The 18,058-nt window shown below is 46.6% G+C and overlaps 8 protein-coding genes across 8 annotated transcripts; 3 read left to right on the top strand and 5 right to left on the bottom strand.

Moving 5' to 3' along the window:
• Positions 1 to 1,174: 1,174 nt before the first annotated feature.
• DL89DRAFT_279540 (trimeric LpxA-like protein) lies at positions 1,175 to 1,824 on the bottom strand (the record flags this gene model as incomplete). The annotated part of the gene is made up of 2 exons (XM_040889576.1): positions 1,377 to 1,824; positions 1,175 to 1,348 (listed from the first exon to the last, which is right to left on the bottom strand). Exons 1-2 carry the CDS (start codon positions 1,740 to 1,742, stop codon positions 1,175 to 1,177), a joined length of 540 nt encoding a protein of 179 aa, XP_040739456.1. The 5' UTR covers positions 1,743 to 1,824.
• A 167-nt stretch (positions 1,825 to 1,991) lies between these two features.
• DL89DRAFT_279539 (ARM repeat-containing protein) lies at positions 1,992 to 2,737 on the top strand (the record flags this gene model as incomplete). Its single annotated transcript, XM_040889575.1, is given in 2 exon segments — positions 1,992 to 2,580; positions 2,600 to 2,737. The coding sequence occupies 2 exon segments, from the start codon at positions 2,041 to 2,043 to the stop codon at positions 2,735 to 2,737; spliced, it is 678 nt and encodes a 225-aa protein (XP_040739455.1). The 5' UTR covers positions 1,992 to 2,040.
• Positions 2,738 to 2,785: 48 nt separating this feature from the next.
• DL89DRAFT_287486 (uncharacterized protein) lies at positions 2,786 to 5,399 on the bottom strand (the record flags this gene model as incomplete). The annotated part of the gene is made up of 7 exons (XM_040889910.1): positions 4,380 to 5,399; positions 4,069 to 4,315; positions 3,748 to 4,043; positions 3,626 to 3,695; positions 3,409 to 3,579; positions 3,027 to 3,373; positions 2,786 to 2,986 (listed from the first exon to the last, which is right to left on the bottom strand). The coding sequence occupies exons 1-7, from the start codon at positions 5,370 to 5,372 to the stop codon at positions 2,786 to 2,788; spliced, it is 2,325 nt and encodes a 774-aa protein (XP_040739454.1). The 5' UTR covers positions 5,373 to 5,399.
• Positions 5,400 to 5,781: 382 nt separating this feature from the next.
• On the top strand, positions 5,782 to 6,832 carry DL89DRAFT_250890 (DUF1014-domain-containing protein; the record flags this gene model as incomplete). The annotated part of the gene is made up of 1 exon (XM_040885178.1): positions 5,782 to 6,832. One exon carries the CDS (start codon positions 5,782 to 5,784, stop codon positions 6,526 to 6,528), a length of 747 nt encoding a protein of 248 aa, XP_040739453.1. The 3' UTR covers positions 6,529 to 6,832.
• A 277-nt stretch (positions 6,833 to 7,109) lies between these two features.
• On the top strand, positions 7,110 to 8,108 carry DL89DRAFT_271448 (lysozyme-like protein; the record flags this gene model as incomplete). Its single annotated transcript, XM_040888922.1, has 1 exon — positions 7,110 to 8,108. The coding sequence occupies exon 1, from the start codon at positions 7,262 to 7,264 to the stop codon at positions 8,105 to 8,107; it is 846 nt and encodes a 281-aa protein (XP_040739452.1). The 5' UTR covers positions 7,110 to 7,261.
• A 317-nt stretch (positions 8,109 to 8,425) lies between these two features.
• On the bottom strand, positions 8,426 to 11,743 carry DL89DRAFT_287483 (thiolase-like protein; the record flags this gene model as incomplete). Its single annotated transcript, XM_040889909.1, has 1 exon — positions 8,426 to 11,743. The coding sequence occupies one exon, from the start codon at positions 11,741 to 11,743 to the stop codon at positions 8,426 to 8,428; it is 3,318 nt and encodes a 1,105-aa protein (XP_040739451.1).
• A 534-nt stretch (positions 11,744 to 12,277) lies between these two features.
• Positions 12,278 to 13,858, bottom strand: DL89DRAFT_261539 (uncharacterized protein; the record flags this gene model as incomplete). Its single annotated transcript, XM_040885849.1, has 1 exon — positions 12,278 to 13,858. The coding sequence occupies one exon, from the start codon at positions 13,856 to 13,858 to the stop codon at positions 12,278 to 12,280; it is 1,581 nt and encodes a 526-aa protein (XP_040739450.1).
• A 2,224-nt stretch (positions 13,859 to 16,082) lies between these two features.
• On the bottom strand, positions 16,083 to 17,726 carry DL89DRAFT_261537 (uncharacterized protein; the record flags this gene model as incomplete). The annotated part of the gene is made up of 1 exon (XM_040885848.1): positions 16,083 to 17,726. The coding sequence occupies one exon, from the start codon at positions 17,724 to 17,726 to the stop codon at positions 16,083 to 16,085; it is 1,644 nt and encodes a 547-aa protein (XP_040739449.1).
• Positions 17,727 to 18,058: the final 332 nt, after the last annotated feature.

The following is an 18,058-nucleotide window of genomic DNA, read 5'->3' as shown; positions in this document are numbered from 1 at the left end:
TAATATACAACGTAATCTGCCTGTTTCTACGCATATGATATCTGGATACAGCTAGGATTAGAATTGTCAGCACAGCAATGAGAACAATGCGGTGTAGGTCTAGAGCACACGGTGGGTGGTGTAGGGCAAGAGAAAAAAGAAAAAGAAAAAAGAAACGAGTAACGAAAGATACCTTATGTAAATATGGCATGTAGTTTCCGTTTATAGTCGGAACAGATATGCGAATAGTAATGTATCGGTCCAAGGAATATGCTAGCAGCGTGGACCAAAGTATTAATAGAAAGCGACAGAGTCAAGTGTTATACTGATGTAAAGAAAGCTAAAGAGAAAGAAAAATGAAAGGCAAGCGTAGAGGTTTCATACCATTGCTCCGGTGGCACAGCAAAAAGGTAGGTGAGAATAAAAGGAAAGACGAATCAACGGGATGAAAAGCTATGTAGTTCACAGTAGTTGGATATTAAGATATTAACACCTGGTTGGTTTTGAGAAAATATGTGCACGGACAGCCATTGCCTCCAGATACATATGATGATGAGCAGGGTCAAAAAAAAGCTAATTGTAGTTGAGATTGTGGTTAGGGTTACATGAATGTTGATGGTTGGCCACATTCAACGAAATGTAGAGGCAGAGTCCATAAAATATTAAAGTTGTATCGTGAATAAAAGTGCGAAAGCTGGGTGATTAAAGAAGAGAAGGATGTAGGCGGCCTTGGCTCTAGTAATTGATAGCGAAAGCAGGCAGATGCCAACCCGGAGACCAGTGTTTTATCTATTGCAGCCCGCTGTTCGGTTTCATTCGTTTAAGCGAGCCATTGCTCTCGGAGTAGAGTGTAGTCTATTATAAGAGGCTCTAGAAGTAGGTGGCAATATCCCTTCACGCAAACGTATACCTGTGTTGCATTGATGGGAGAGCAGTGTTCAGTGTGGGGTGGGAATGGGCGCACCACAACAGATAGACAGTCTCCCCCGCTGTTGCCGTACCAGTTAGTCCAAGCAGAGTGGCGAATAGTTTGCATTAACGCACTGTCTGAGCAGTACTCAGTGAAGCACTATTCTTGATAAACAGGCCTGGGGATGCATGGCCGTCTCAGTTCGACATTGGTGTTTAACGCAATGCGATAGTATGCCTGTTTATTATTTTCTTACTCAATGCAAAAACTAGCAAACGTTCCATTCTACGCAGGAACAAATCTGGCGTATTTGTCTTTTGACTGTGCTTCAATGACATCTTGTATTGACTCTGGCAGCTGCGCGACGATTCTGGCCGGCGGACCATTGGCAACAACAGAGAACGGCGGAATCACTGTGTTCGGCGCAATGACGGCCCCGTCCTCGATTTCGCAGCAGTCCTTGATGAATGGCAAATCTCCCAATAACACAGTTTTTTCCAATACGCACATGCGAGCCTATGGATGCAGCCTCAACTATGGTGTTGGCGCCAATGTCGACGTGGTCACCGATCTTCATTGGGTAGTAGCTGAATACGCCTTTGTAGGTCTTGTAGGGCGGGCGCAGCACTGAAGCCTCGCCCAGAGAGCAGAAGCGGCCAATGAGCACAGCAGCCTGGTGCGTAGGGCCTGCCCGCCGCAGGTCACCACGAATTGTACACTTGCTGTGAACGATTGTCTTGCCGCCCAACACAATGTTCTGGCTACCCGAAATCAGCGACCGGCGACTGACCTTGTTTCCTGTGTCAGTCTCGATAAATTCAGCCTTGTTATAGGTGGTGTAGCTGCTCTCCATTGGTTGTTGTCTGCCAAATGCAGGGAAAGAGAAGGTAATAGTACAGGTGTAGAAATAGGGACGTGGTGTAGGTAAAGGAGGGGGAGGGTGTGCGAAAGCAAAAACTGGTAAACACTGTCCTTGCTGGCTGCGAAAGCATACAAACAGACCGCTGCCGCCCTTGATCAATCAACCTAGAGCTGATCCGACGAGCGGGCTGGAGGGGGCGCACAATTTTTGCACGAAAAAAATCCTCAATTTCGCTTTCCTTCCAATTCGCCCTTGCCTTTTTCAATAAACACTTTCCACTCAATCAAAAATGGTGTCGTCGTTCGTTCGCCCTTCTACTCGGCCTGACGAGATTCACAGCCTGCTCACTGGAGTTGAGCGGTACAATCCGCAAAAGACCACGATTCTCGAGGATTACCTGGCACGCCAGTGCGCCAATGCGGACCCTCTGACCAACCACGATTTGATGGCGAATTTGTCGCTGTTGAAGATGTACCAGTTCAACCCCGATATGGTCGATGTGGATGTAGTGCGGCGCATTTTGGCCAAGGCTCTGATTTCGCCGTCGACGGCTGACTTCAACCTGTGCCTTTACCTCCTGTCGGACGAGATTTGCAGCGACGCGTCCATCAGCAAGCTGCTCACACTCCGGGACTCGCTGGAGCGGGCGCAGTTCACCAAGTTCTGGAAGGAGATGTATGGTGACGACGACGATGAGGAGTCGGTGGTCGATGGGATTGCGGGCTTTGAGAACGGCCTGCGCAAGCTGATCATTGGCAACATCACCAGCACGTACCAGACAATTCCGGCCAAGGCCGTTGAGGAGATGGTCAACCTGGACCAGGACGCGGTGCTGAGCCTGGCTAAAGGAGAACGGGTGGGCAGTTGACAACGGTGTCATCTCGTTGCCGCTCAAGAGCGAGAACAAGGCTGTCGCCACAGTCATCAAGGAGAACGTCAAGTTTGAGCAGCTCACCAAGATGCTCAGCGCTGCTAACGATATCTGAGTGCTAGGCGTATATTCCAGTGTCCTTTTGAACTAACTAAAATCTAAATTACGATTTAACCAACGGTGGATCCTGCTGGCTGGTCTCAAAATTCTGCAGCGTCACTGTGGCCAGGAACCCAGGGATACTGCCGCGCTCTTGGATCCAGTAGCGGATGTCGTTCATGATGCTGTTCAGGTACTCCTTGTTGCCGCCGCCATACAGCTTCATGTCGCCCTTGTTGTCGTCGCCGCTCTTGAATACAAAGCTCTGGTCCAATATCAGAGGCGTACGTGGACGTACAGCGTACTCCACCGTTGCTCAAAAAGTCAAGGCGGTAGCCCATGATTGAGTAAACAGCCTCACGCAGCTCAAAAACCTTCTTCCTCAATTCCTTCTTATAGCGGCGCATCAAAATCACCGAGTTCTCGAGCTGCTTTGCTAGCTCTTGGTTCTCTGTGCGCAGGTTGGCGATGGTCTGGAAGAATGGCGACCCGCTCGGAGGATCCTCAGATTCGCCACTGTCCTCCTCATTATCATTTGCGCTTTCGGACTTGTCGGCAGACGACGTGTCAGTCAGCTTCTTGATATGGGCAAGCAGAGACTCGTTTTCAGTCCACAAGCGCCTTGAGCTTCTTCCGAGCGGATCGCATAGTCCTGGGCCGACGGGTTGTCCTTGAGCTGCAGAATACGAGTTGTGCGAGGGTTATATCCCAGCCCAGATCCAATCTGGTGCTCGAGACGCGCTGCCTCCTTCTCCAGCTCCTCAAAGCGTTCCATCAGCTGGTCGTAGCTGCGCCTACTGGCCAGCAGCTCCTGCTCCTTCCTCTCAACATCCTCGCGATACCCCTGCAGCACAGCAGCTGACAATGTACCAGGCCTCAGTCTTGATCGAGGGCTGCGACTCACCACCCTCGAGACTCGAGATCCAGACGCGCTGCTCATCAATAAACAGCTCCAGTTGCTTGATCCGCTCTGTCTTTTGCGCATCATAGTTGCCTGCCATCATAGCCACCTCCTCGTTGTCGTACGAATGGAGCTGTGACCGCAAAAAGTCTGTCCTCGCGCAGTGCGTACTGCTTTGATCTCTCGAGCTGAATGGCCCGCCGCTTCTCCTTTGTCAGCTGCTCGTCAATCTGCGAGTACTGCAGCTTATATGACTCGAGTTCAGTGACGGTCGACTGCAAATCGCGGGTTGCACTATCAACGGTTTCCTGCATCGTTTCGACTTTGGTTTCGAGGAGCGAGATCTTGTGTCGCTGTGTTGCAACCGTATTGGCGACGGCGTAGGGCGAGTCAATAGGGACGTTCAGGCTCATCAGGCGGGCTCTTCTGGCCATCAGCCTTGTGACCCTGGAAAACCTTGCGCCATTGCTCGCGCTCCTGCTTGAGAATGCTAAGCTGGGCTTCAAGCTCAGCAAAGTTCTCATGCTGTCCCTCGAGCCGATTAACCTTGGCCTGCAGCGCCTGGTTAGACTCGAGCTCCTTGGCGTACTTGCTGGCAAGCTCCTTGGCGTGCTGGGCTTCGGCTTTGAGCTTCTGGTTCTGGTTCTCAAGGGCCTTGATATATGTGCATTGCTCATGCAGGTCTCGCTCCAGCTGGAACGATGCGGGCACGCGATGGCGTCGAAATATCGTGGTGGCCAGATTGCTGCCGTTGCACAAGCTCCCTGAGATCCTCCTCTGTGGCAAAGAGCTTCTTTTGTAGGGCATCAACTGTGTACTGCAACGCCTTGTCCTGGGAACTTCCAGTACTGGCCACAGCTGCCTCTAGCCGCGCCTTCAGCTCGCCGGCCTTATGCTCAGCTCTGATCAGCTTGTCGTGCAATGCGCCGATCTCGGCAACATGCTCCTTCTTCACATTTCGGAATGCCTGTTCTGCCTCCTCAACCTGCAGCGCCTTCTGACGGTACTCAGCGATGACCTGTTCGATTTTTTGTTTGTACCGCTCCTTCTGCCGCCTCACCTCCGCCTCCAGCTCCTTGTGCTGGTCGGAAAACTGTTCTTCCTGGCCAACCAGCCATTTCCGGTCCCGCTCGAGCTTTTCGATACGCTTGGCCTGCTTCAAAACATCTGCTTCCAGCGACTGCTTCACTCGCGCTGCTTCCTCACGGTCTTTTTCGCGATCCAGCTCCACCTGCCTGAGTTCAAACTTGGCCCGCTCCAGCTCACGCTTCATAGATTCCATCTTGCCCACACACTCTGTTTCCTTGCGCGCCGAGTCTAGAATGCTGCGTGCAGGCGAAGACTCTGCAAATAGCGAGGTCCCGAGAAAGCTACCTGTTGGAGACCCAGAAAACAGTCGTGTGGGCTGTAGGCCACCGCGCAGAATAGGTGTTTTATATGGCGATAAACCTAGAAGGTGTTCTTCGCGCACAGGTGTCTCAATCTGGCTGTATCTTGATTTTTGGCGGTCATTTGGGCTGTCGTCGGCCAGGAGGCGCTTGGTGCCGCGAGATATTGAGCTTGGTGGTTGCTGGGTGGGTCTTTCCACCATGTCACGAAAGCGCGAGCGAATAGCTGTAGAGGGCGGAACTGTGGGCTGCTCGGTGCTAGTCGCTCGGCCGGCTAGGCTGGCATGGCGCTGGCCCGTTGATACCTTTGGCGTCTCTACCGCTTTGCGCCTATCGCCACCGGCGCTACTTTCTGGATACATAGAAGGGATGTAAAGCGGTTATTCGAAAGATAATAGAAAATTGTGGTGGGCATCGTGTCGCTGGCTAGCAAAATAAAATTTAAATTGATCAATCATGCAAAGCAGATATGGGCAAAGGCAAAACTCGAACCCTTGGTAGCGATGCCTGCTTTCAAATTAGAGAGACATACACTTGGGTTCCAAGAACTATGCTCTGCTAGTTCCTTGGGCGAAAGGGCATCGCCCTAAGCCGAGGGCACCTACTAAGTGCCAAGTCAGCGAGCCCTTTGGTGGGGGGATGTGCTATGGATCAGGGGTCGGCTTGAGCCGCGATTCAGTCCTCGATAAAAACACATGGTGGGCGAGTTTCTGCATTTGGCTGTTTGAACAATTTCTCTTTCCTTCTGCACCAGTAACTCAAATTCAAACAATGGCAAAGAAATTCAAGGGCGAGAACAGCAAGGTAGCAGCTGCCAAGGAGAAGAAGGCTGCCACACAGGCTGTCAAGGACACAAAGAAGCGTGCCGAACAAGAGGCGAAGGATTCTGCCGCATGGGCCGTGGGCTCGAAGAAGAACGACAAGAAGGCGGAGCAGGAAGCGAAGCGCTTGGAGAAGCTGGCCCGGAAACAGGAAGCCGATGCTCTCCTTGCTGCCGAGAACAAGAGCATCGCCGGCTCTTTGAAGGGCAAGACCGGGCCAGCCAAGCTGGGCCCAGCTAAGCCTGTACGCCCTGCACGCGGCGCCGAAAAGAAGGCCGAAGCCAAATCAGCAGCAGTCCACTCGGCAGCTGAGGCCAGCAAGCCTGTCGAGTCATTCGCCGCGCGCAACATTGACGACGCGCTGGATCTGATGAACTCAATCGGTGACGAGCCTGTGGCTACTGGTGGTGCGCAGGCAAAGAAGGGCGGTGTGGCAGCGCTGGTGGATCGCCACCCAGAGAGGAGAGCGAAGGCGGCGTACAAGGCATTTGAGGATCGCGAGCTGGATCGTTTGAAGTCGGAGAATCCGGGGCTCCGGCTTACGCAGCTGAAGCAGCTTCTGTGGAAGGAGTGGCAAAAGTCGCCAGATAACCCGTTCAACCAAGTGATGATTGAGCAGAATGCCACAGCAGAGGAAATTAACAGAGTCATTGAGGAGCAGAGGCAGAATATGCAGGACCGTCTCAGGATCGAGTGAACTACATAAATATGTCTTACCTAGGCCAATCCACCACATCATGTAATGAGAGACTATAGCGTAGTGCCTTATTCCGGCAGGATATCTACATGCGCTGTTGTGCACAAGGTCAGTAGGCGGGCTGCTGCATGCTGGTGTTGATTATAGCATCTTCAGTCCAGCCTGCAGTGCCCCTGATCCTGGCTGGCAGCCTCGCGCAGACATGAAAGACCGTAATTCACCACCGTTGGATATCCTCCCAACACTATCTCGCTGCATCTACTGTCCGCTTCAGCATTCATTCACTTGGTCCGGTTAGGCTTGTAGACTCCACAGGTTCTGGGGAAAATTGCTAACCACACCTGCGCCAGAGCATGGAAACAGGTCTTGTACATGTCGAGCCTGCCCTTTATTTTTAGTTTCACAGGTAATGGAAATCCACAACAGTCGTTCGATCGCCTAGCGTCTTTGTAAAAATTGCTTTCAAACTCAGAAAATTCCTTGGCATCTCATCTCCTCGTTTCCATTTACGAATGCGTATTTTCAGCAAGTTGGCCGGAGCCTGCTACCAAAGTTTTTCGGACAGCAATTGCCAAGCCTGCTCGTGTCTCCTGAATGTGGCCACCACCTGGTAATGGTTCACAGCTGCGAATATAAAAGCACAGGCGTTCCTCGCAGACATACTGCACTTTCATTATCAATAACACCAATCAGCAGTTCTACATCAGTCTTTCACCCCCACCTGCATCCAGAAATGAAGATCACTGCCTTTACCCTAGGATTCCTCGCAGCCGCAGCCTCTGCTGCGCCAGCTGCCAACGCTGCCTCAGGTAATAGCGCTTGCACCAAGACGCTTGCGCTCAAGATCACCAACATTTACGAGAACGGCGACACCAACTTCCACTACGACTACTGCGAGAACATCAAGGACGGGCGCGGGTTCACCTCTGGCATCTCCGGGTTCTGCACCGGCACTGCCGACGCATGGGAGGTGGTCCAGCAGTACCACAAACTGACAGGCGGCAAGGACTCCTTCAGCAAGTACGACGGTGTACTGAAGAAGTATGCCCAGTCCGGCAGTGACTCGACCAGCGGGCTCGACGGATACTGCTCGGTGTGGTCGAAGCTGGGCAAGTCTGACGCAAAGTTCCGCAAGGCGCAGGACTCGATCCGCGACAGCATGTACTATAACCCATCGCAGAAGCTTGCGGACCAGCTCGGACTCAAGCTGAGCATCAGCCGCGCGCAGCTGTACGACTGCGGCATCCAGCACGGCACTGGATCGGACGCCGACGGACTGGCTGGGCTGATCAAGACCACCAACGCGTCGTTCAAGGCCGATGCCAAGGGCAGCTCGGGTAGCACGCTAAAGATCAACGGCCACAACGTCGACGAGGTTGCCTGGCTGACAAAGTTCCTGCAGGTGCGCACCAACGACCTGCTCCACCCGAAGGAGAAGGAGAACGCCTCGGGCGCATGGAAGGAGACGCTGTACCGCGTAAAGTCGTACCAGTACGCTCTCAGCAAGAAGCAATACAACTGGACCAAGTCGGTGCAAGTCCTCGACAACGATGGCAAGCCTGTCACTGTCTCGTGCTGAGCTCTTCTATGTTACCTTCAATCTATTCTAGTTGTCTCTAGCTATGTTCCAATAACTAATGTAGGGAAAGATCACCTAAACGTTAGAGCATTTAGCAATCTAAAGTTATGTCTACTACACGTAGTCATACATGGAAGTACAAAATGCGTAGAAGCTACAGTTATAATTCGTACGCAACGGCAACTGCAGCACTGGCAAATCTTGCTAGAGTTGTTCTACATTGGCATCCAAAATATCAAGCGACATACGTAATAGCTCGACTTGTGAACACAGTATTTATTTCACTTGTAGAATTCCACCCAAGACACAAGGATATGGTTAGAAGTGGTATGTCCTGGAGATTGGGTCATACCTTGGCCCTTGCTGTAGAGTCCATGTATACATGTGCTCCTGTTCAAGTGTGAATGGCGGGGCATTCTTCACCTGTACAAACGTGTGGTTACCAACAAGCACATCCTGCCAGTAGCGGTTTGCTTTTTGTTCGCGCTCTTTCACCTTGCGGCGGTACTGATCAAGTGCTTCTTGTGAAAGAACTGCATGCACAAAATCTGGATGGAGAACAAGAACTTCTCCACCAACCTGGCCGAATCCGAATGATGTAAGAAGAGCGGCACTAATCCCTGGCGTCTGGATTGACTTGCTCGGGAAAACAAGGTGGCTGCACTCTACAAGTTCGGACATGACGTTATCCAGATTGCGATTTCCTGGTACAATTCCCGTCTGCATGCACTGAATCACACCGCTGAGCATCCAGGCCGCCGCTGGTCCTCTGGGGTGTCCGGTCAGCCATTTCTGGCACACTGCAGGAAGAGCATATCCATGTGTGCGGCCAAGCTTCTTGAGCTGCTGGTCGATCACATGGGGTTCGTTTTTATCGCTGGCAACTGTGGACGTTGCATGCAGAGACACCATGTCAACGTCGTCTATTGTCAGCCCCCATGTTGCTAGCGAGCCGCGCAATGGAGAGATGGCGGGATCGTTCCTCCAGAATTCGTTGCTCCATTCGTCTTGTGCATTTTTGATCATTTGCTGTGCCTTTCTTTCAATACAGACTTCGTTTGACCGCACAAACTCTTCATCGTCAAACTTGGAACTGTCATGCAAAACTTTGAGAGCTTCAAGCTCAGTCTGTAGCCCCTCCTTCTCCTCTTGTGTCCATGAACTAATATCTGCCAGCTTAGCCTGAAGTTTGCGACGGCGGTACCTGAAATCAAGCATGAGCGAAGGTATTGCGCTCGGTGACTCCCGAACTGTCGTCAGAATCCCTTGACCTGGTGCAGGTACTGTGCGGCCTTCCTTATCTGTTGCAGTCGCTGTCATAGCAAGAACGCCGTATATGGGCGCTCCGCACTGAATTGCAGCACTTGCAGACATCAGAATCAGCATTCCCGACCCAATACTTTCAACAAACCCACTGCGGGTGGTTGTGCAAGGGCGAGACATTTCTTTAGGCGTACGGCCTATCGCATGCTCCTCCAGTGCATCAGCAGTTGCCTTAATCTGCGCTGTTGTAGAGGCAACATTTCGCGAATACGAGTCAGATGCACCAGCAATCATCACCTTCGCTTTCCCCAACTGGATTGTCTCCACGGCAACATCCAGTGATATGGCCACTGTTCCACATGCACCAACAGTAGCTTTGATCGGACCTGAGGACGACATGAGTAACATGTTTGTCCATGCTGCAATAGTGTTGATGAATAGCTCTTGAGTGGCATTAGTTTTCACTTCTTTGTCAAGCATATGGTCCGCAAATATGTCTTTCATTGCACCAGTACCACCAGCACAGGATCCAGTTGAATTACCGATTTCTGACACATGGAAGTATTTGAAGAGCTCATAGGGATCGGTAATGCCTGAGCGTAAAAGTGCCTCCACAGTTGAAATGATGCTGTAGATAGTCACAGGGTCAGCAATCTCAATGATATCATCGGGTATTCCATAGCGCTTAGGATCCCATCCAGTTGGTAACTGACCAACAGCAGTACGGTCAAATGGCACAGCTTTCTGAACAGAAATGAGAGCGCCTCTGCGGAACTTGACTGACCACGATCCATCGCTGTTTTCCCAAGTGTCAACCTTATCCCCATTTCCAGCTCTAAAATACCTTGCCTCTTCAGCAGTCGCCTCAAATGGCTCCAGATCATGCACTACCTGCACCTCGCGGAGCATAGTGAATATGTTAGGATCAGCCCCACCAATTGTAGCAGGCTCTAGAGTGCGGATACCTGTATGTTCGAGAATATAGGGTTCATACTTTGCTTTAGCATCTCTATCATGGACAGGTAAGCCTGTGCTGGCATCAACCCACCCAACATATGGGTGGTCACCTGCCGGTAAGAGTCCATTATGATGCCTGATCAAGCCCATCATCCAGGCCAGCTCGATGCACCCTTCAAGTGAGAACTTGCCCTGTGCCTCCATCTCCCAGCGAGTATTGGAATGACCATGAGGACCAAATTCGCCATAGCCAGTCACAACCACTACCTTATCAAGGTTGATTATACCTTCTAGGTAGCGTAGGTTGTGAAGCTGGTCATATGATTTAACTTTGGGTAGCCTAATGCTATTGTAAGCCAACAGATTTGAAGTATGATATGTATATATCTTGCTCAGCATGCCATTTGTGATGATATGATTATCATATGCTATGGTGTATGATGCGTGCCTCCTGCTAGCTGAGGCATTGAGCAAGTCAGAACGATATCTAAGTAAACCACTCATTTGACTGATGTTTGCTTGGAAACCGCCATCTAGCTCTGCAAAAAGGGGGATGGTATTGGCAAGATCTTGAATATCTGAGTGAAGCAGACAGAGAATGTTGAAGGCCATCTCATTTGTTGAGAACGTCTGCGTGCCACGTCTTTCAGCCTCGTAGGAAATGACATCAAGGGCATCCACCATATTTGTCCCTCGTGTCCATCCAATGACTGCTCCAATGACAGATATATATTTTGACCATGTTTCCGACTTCCACCGATTAAGCAATGTCTCAAGACTTGCCTTGGATTCACCATAAAATCCATCACCACCAAAGCAACCATGGTTTGGAGAAAGCGGTAGCAGTACTAAACTTGGAGAAATATCTAGCCCCTTACTTGACTTAATTGTCGCAATTGCACCAACCAAACGCATAAGGTTCGTCATCATGACTCTAAGTGCAAGCTCTGAATGCGATTCAAGCGAGGCCATGTCACTGCCAATGTCAGAAACAGAGGCAAATGGAATTATGAAGTCGAGATCCCAGTTCAGCCCATTTCTGCTGAAGATATGGTCCACAAGACTTTCAATGTCGGCAACCGATCCTTGGTTGAATGGGAACACATGCAGGTCTGATCCACGGGCTCCATACTGCCGGTATATTTCCTCAAAGTACATCGTTGTCTTGTGGCTGTAGCTGGATGTAGTGGCGACTACCTTTGCACCTCCAGAGAGAAGACCCTTTAAGATGTCACTGCCAATGGAGCCACGGCCACATCCAGTAATCAACATGGTCTTTTCCTCAAATGTGAGTCCAGCTGTGCACACCTCATTCATTGCGTCAAAATAGACCTCTGTCAGTTCACTATTATAGACCCAGCTGCAGTCGCTCTGTTGACTACGCATATGGAGTAGCGGATTTCCATCCACACACATGCTGTGCATGTTTGATGCATATTCTTTATATGTGGGTTCACCCTTCCTGGGTACCGAGGTGTACCTAATATCGCCTTCTAAGGCTATTTCTGTGCTTGGGCTTGTTATGCTTCCAAAGCCCTTGAATACTGGCGAGGATGACAGAGCCAGCCTGCAACCGTCAATGATGGCATTAAGCTTAGAAATAGTACGACTAACATCTGCAGCCGTTCGCTTAGTGAGAATTGTGGATAATCCTTCAGCCAAGCCTATCAGTGAAGCATGGGACCGGTTTTCAAGCATGAGCATTCTCTCTGGGCTAATATCGCTACTGCCCAGAAGAGATGAGTTTACCCATTCAAATAGGTCCTGCTATGCCCAATTCCAGAATGAGTCATAATGTCGGCCCTTCTTGGCATCAAACATTGGATGAGTGCCGTGTAAGTAATCTTCGCCTAACTCGCTCCTAATGAGGTCTATCTCTGACTGCAGCATGCTATTCTCAGCCCTTGCCATTTCCCAGTGTCGGCCATCTTGACGGAGGTCAACACTGGCTTAGCATGCGAGGACCTCGACCTGGCACAATATGTGTGCGCGCTGTTCATCCTGTGCCTTGACAAACTCAGCGCTATTGATGGTAGCGTTGGCCAGACCAGCAGCAGCCCCACCACCGGGGGAATGATCAGTTATGTATGCTATACCCTCGCGCCTACCATACATCTCAGCAACATTGCGAATCCATCCATCCACTTCAGTGTCGCTTTGGAGTCTGCTTGGTGGCTCCATTGTCAATGCCAAGAGAAGAATGCCCAAACACCGCTGGGGTCCAAGGCCATATGCAGCTTCCAAATGAGACCGAAGGGCTGACTGAGTATAGTTGCTGGGGATCTTGGTTGCAAACATACGAGCCAAGTGTGAGCTAATCTGCTTCCCAAATGTACCATTAAATACCCCAATCTTTGCGGCAAGATCACTGAGGCTCATTTCCTCTGCCTTGTCAGGGATCTTGCTGCTGAATTCTTTCTGGAGCTCGCTGGCAATTTCGTTTTGCAGTGTTGATTTTCCACTTGATAACTCCTTGATCGTCTTACTTGTGGAAATGCCACTAGCAGTCCTTTTCATCTTTAATTCAATAAGCGCCTGGACTATGTCTAGAGTTTTGACAGGAGCATCAGTAATAGCCTGTGCAGCAGAAGGTATGGTAATGGGGGATGGGGCTGAAGCAGCTACTTTTGGTGCGTGCTGAATCGTTTCGGTTTCAGGTATACCCAGTAGCTCTACCTCATCTGAGCTCACTTCATTTGACTCAGGGGTATATGAATAGGTCAATTCGAGTTCATCTTGGATCGCATGGAGTATGGCGACATTTACCCTCTTGTATTTTTGGATCTCCAGTGTTCTCTCTGCCATTCTTGTCAGTGTTGGTACCGATCCGATCTCAATAAAGCGGCGCACTGGGCTCAATCTGAAAAGTGTATCCTGTGTTTCAATCCACCGGACTGGCGAGGCAAACTGATATGCGAGGAGTTCAACAAGGATAATCCGGGCAAGTTTTGTTAGCCGGGGGCGAGGCATATCCTGGATATCGTCCCATCTGCTCAATTCGACTGCTAGCACAGGTGATCTGGTAATGCTAAACACATCCTCGAGATACTCTTTTGACACCTCAAATGGCCTAGCTGTAACATTTGGGATGTAAATGTGCTTGAGCTCATCGTAGTTGACACCATCCTCATGTAACTTATCCAAGAGATACCTGCGGAATGATGCAACTGCAGGCAGGAGCTGTGTTGAGTGAGATGGAACATCGATTCCTGGCAATGGAATCAATGAATGTCCACGCTTTGGTGTAATATCCCGAGTTCCCTGAGCAAGAATACCATGGATTATATTTGCAACGTCATCCCTCCCATAATCAGATGCGACATTGATCATGCAGGCATAGATGGTATCAAGGACTTGGCCCAGAGCACTGAGCATAGCATGATGACCTGCAACAACATACTGCTGGCCAGAAACATTGTGGTTGATCAGCTCAAGAAGTGAGTTTCCTTGCGTTCTGATTGTATCGATGACCAGCTCTAATGAGCCTTGGTCAAAACCATTCCCCACGCAACCTGGGTTGACAGCAGCCATTCCATACTGGAGGCCATTCATAAATATAAAAGTTTAAAGAAACTAAATATCTGTTAACAGAATAACCAATTAACAAATAAGAAATCAATTACTAACAGTAGATAAATATTTTAAAAAACAGAATGTTTAGCAATGGCCAAAAAGATTCTAGCAACTAGATTAACAAACAAACAAAGATGCCAAATATGGTGCTTCTACGAAACCCCCTTCGGCATCCTGAAAAATTTCAGTTGATTTCTCGGGACGCAGCCTCTATCTCAGTAGAAGCATATTAATTGTGTATCAACTGAAATTTTTCAGGATGCCGAAGGGGGTTTCATAGAAGCACCATATTTGGCATCAGAACAAGAAAACAATAAAAATATTAATAATTATTAAATAGCTAACCATTTCTGACTGATCTCCTTATAGAATTAGATTTATTCAAAAGCTGCCATTTTAAAACATCATGTTCAAGTCATCAAGTCGTTATCATCCTATTTATAACTATTTATCTAATACCAAGCAATCATATAACTCATCAATTTTAGAAAGTATCAAACTATACCATTTTAAAAAATCATAATAAATTCATCAAGTTGTTAGAATCCCATCTGTAATTAATAGATATGCACCAAGCAATCATATGTGTCATCAATTTTAGAAAGAATCAAGCTGTGCTATTTTAAAACATCAAATTCAAGTCATCAAGTCATTAGTACTCCATCTGTAATTAATCAATATGCACCAAGCAATCATATGTATCATCAATTTTAGATTGAAGGAATCGATTTTGAATTTCAACAATAGATGCTTCTAACTCTGCTTTTTGGGGCAAAGTATGTATTGGTTCCACTTGTGTTGACTTATCATGTGTATCAGGGTAATCAAAGTTGCTCATAACCCAGAGTGAGTGATGATGATCAATATGTACATCACTGTTTGCTAGTATCTTCTTCATATTATAGAGTAAGCAGCATAACTTCATTTGCACATTGTAAACATTCCTATTCTTTACTCTAACAATCTCCCTGTTTGACAGCCTTTTGAATGTATTGCCTAGTTCTCCAAATGTATTTTCTACCATTGAACGGAATGATCCAAGATGGGAATTATATTCAGCTTCTGTTTCTGATAAGCTTGTTCCTCTCTGCTTTCTTACTGGTAAACAAAAGTTGTGCAGTCCAAAAGTATCCTGCTCTTCTTCCTCAGTCATCTCTTCCAAAATACTTTGTGGATAACCACCATCAAGCACAATACAATCAATAGGTGATATATTCTTCAGCAACCCCATGTTCTTAATCATTCTTGAGTCTGGGTGATCTCTACAGTCTTCAGTTGGTGAAACAAGTAGAACCATTCCATTCACATCAATGCATAGTTGTGTGCGATATCCTGATTTTTTCAATTTGAAGGAATAGAGATCTGGTTTGTATGCTCCATTGTGTAGTGCTCTTGAGTCATGGCCATCTAACATTAGTGTAACATGTTTAAACCCTTGAGGATTCTGTATCTTTGCTGCAAAGACTCGTAGTTCTGGAGTTGAAAACATTGTTTGCAGATAGTATGTTAGCTTCTTATTCAAATCTTTCATTTCAGAAATATAAAACATATTATGAATAGCTTGATAGCTACTCCTAGGAATAAATCTTTCCATTTCATTGATAGATAATCCTTCTACAAGTTGGTATATGATGAGCAGTCCTTTCTCTACACTTCTGTAAGGACATGGATAATGAGTGCAACCAAATAAAACATTCAGAAAGAAGAAAACAGGAATCATCCCTAGATGTTTAAGAAGTGTGTCCTTGATAAGTTTAATTTCTCTTACTTCACGAACTTCACTTCTGTGATATTTTGTATGTTTTAGAATTACCCAGTCATCATTCAGAAACTTCCATTTGTTTGTGTACAGTTTGTGATACTCCTTTTCTCTGAGTTCTTGTAATTGATGATTCATCATTGTGAGGCACTCATAAATTTAAAAGTTGTCATTTATTGCAATGGGCCCATTCTACAAATTCTTCAACACTCGACTTGCTGAGCTAGATGAGGAAGAGAGAGAAAAGCTAGTCCAACTACTTAGCAAAAATTTCAATATGAGCAGAAAATTAACAGTATATATCAGAGCTTGGATCAGGAATGTTTCAGAAGATAGGGGTGTTACTATTAAGCATGTGTTTGATGTATGCAACTACAGTTGTGCAGATATGGAGGTAATGGTTGCTAACTGCCCATTTTAAAACTAGATCCTCTCAGTATGGATAATACGATTATGAATTCTAGTTACTTTAAGTACCACTTCTTGACTTGGTTCACCAATAATAGAAGCAATATATTCTCCAAATGGACTACTTGCTTGTATTTTGATATGAGTGTGAGTACTGCTAACTACTTCATTGTGAATCATATAGATATCTAGATAATAGAATAGCAACCCTCTAAAAGTATATAAGAAATAATGACTAACTAGGAACTCATCTCCAACATGAAGTATGTTATAAGCAACTTTATATCTAGCTGGCCTAAGATCAGTATTTTCTCTTATATATGTGGGTTCTAGATCATCAAGTTCAATGTTGCTAATATCAGCAATAAGATTATCTATTCCTAGGTCATCAGTATCCTCACTAACACTTGAGAGAGTTGAAAGCCTAACTTTCTCTCTTGCTTGTTGAGCTGTTAACCAATTAATATGCATTCCATGATAGTTAACAAGTCCCATTTCAGCAAATGTGTGTTGTTGCCTTTCTCTTGAAACAACAGGCCAGAAAGAATTTTTCTGACTAGGAACAATAGTGATGTTTGTGATATCTCTTCTCAGAACAACTTCAGATTCAAGAGGACCACTACTGGTAGCATATGTAAGAAGAAGAGTTGGGTGTCCATTAAATGTAAGATTAGAAACAACAGTCATCATATCTTCATTCTCTTTCAACTTTTTAGCTATTCCTTGTTTCTTCTTAGTTGTCCTATTGAACCAATGGCAATAAGCAAGAGCATGTTCTTTATGAAAGTAAATACACAATGTATGTTTGTTATGAATCTGATCAACTAGTGCCATCCATTGCTTTTCATAAGATGTTGCAAATGTCCTACAATCACTAAGAAACTCTAGTGTACTAGCAATTAAGTTTGTGTTCCATTCTACTTCTTTCAACTCAGGAGAGTGAACAGTAAGCTCAAGTCTCATTAATCCTTCATTCCTACAAGCAACAAGTGTTTCACCAAACTGTTGAGAAGTTGGCATCACTAGCTCTGATAGCTTAGAAGTAAGTTGATTGCGAACCTCACCACTTTCTAGAAGTTGAACAAATTTATTATACAACTTGTTCCTAATTCTTATTTCATCTTCATCAGTAAACCAGCTAATACAGTTTGCTCCAACTTTATCTTCATCATCAAGAATATCATTGCTACTGATTCCAGTATCAAGAAGAAATTCCTTAATCACAGCCCTAGAAGATATGTTTAGACAATCCATTGTAATATCATAGTTCAGAAGAAATACATGTTCCTGATGCATCCTAAGAAAGATATCAGTTAGTGCAGGATCAGCTATTGCAACATTTGGAGCAGATACTTTGTAAACAGAGACTTTACCATTTCTCATACTTACCATGCACTTCATATACTTAAATCTGTATCCATCACCAAAAACTCTATGCAATCTATCAAAAGGAGTAATATTGTTAATCTGATCTATAAGAGCATATGATTCAGGTATCTCAACAACACATGAATCCATAAAGATATCAGAATGCTGAATAAATCCTTGCTGTTCAATGCCATTACTAGTATATCTTGCATCAGATATATCAGGCATATTATCTCTATTCTTCAACTCAAGTCCCAAAAGGGAGTTAAGATGTACTCTTAAGGAGGCCATTCATAAATATAAAAGTTTAAAGAAACTAAATATCTGTTAACAGAATAACCAATTAACAAATAAGAAATCAATTACTAACAGTAGATAAATATTTTAAAAAACAGAATGTTTAGCAATGGCCAAAAAGATTCTAGCAACTAGATTAACAAACAAACAAAGATGCCAAATATGGTGCTTCTACGAAACCCCCTTCGGCATCCTGAAAAATTTCAGTTGATACACAATTAATATGCTTCTACTGAGATAGAGGCTGCGTCCCGAGAAATCAACTGAAATTTTTCAGGATGCCGAAGGGGGTTTTGTAGAAGCACCATATTTGGCATCAGAACAAG

The sequence above is a fragment of the Linderina pennispora genome, assembly GCF_002104995.1.
Source record: "Linderina pennispora strain ATCC 12442 chromosome Unknown DL89scaffold_47, whole genome shotgun sequence".
Taxonomy (NCBI): Eukaryota; Fungi; Kickxellomycota; class Kickxellomycetes; order Kickxellales; family Kickxellaceae; genus Linderina; species Linderina pennispora.
Note: the sequence above shows the minus strand (reverse complement) of the source record. Positions and strands in the feature narration are given on the sequence as shown.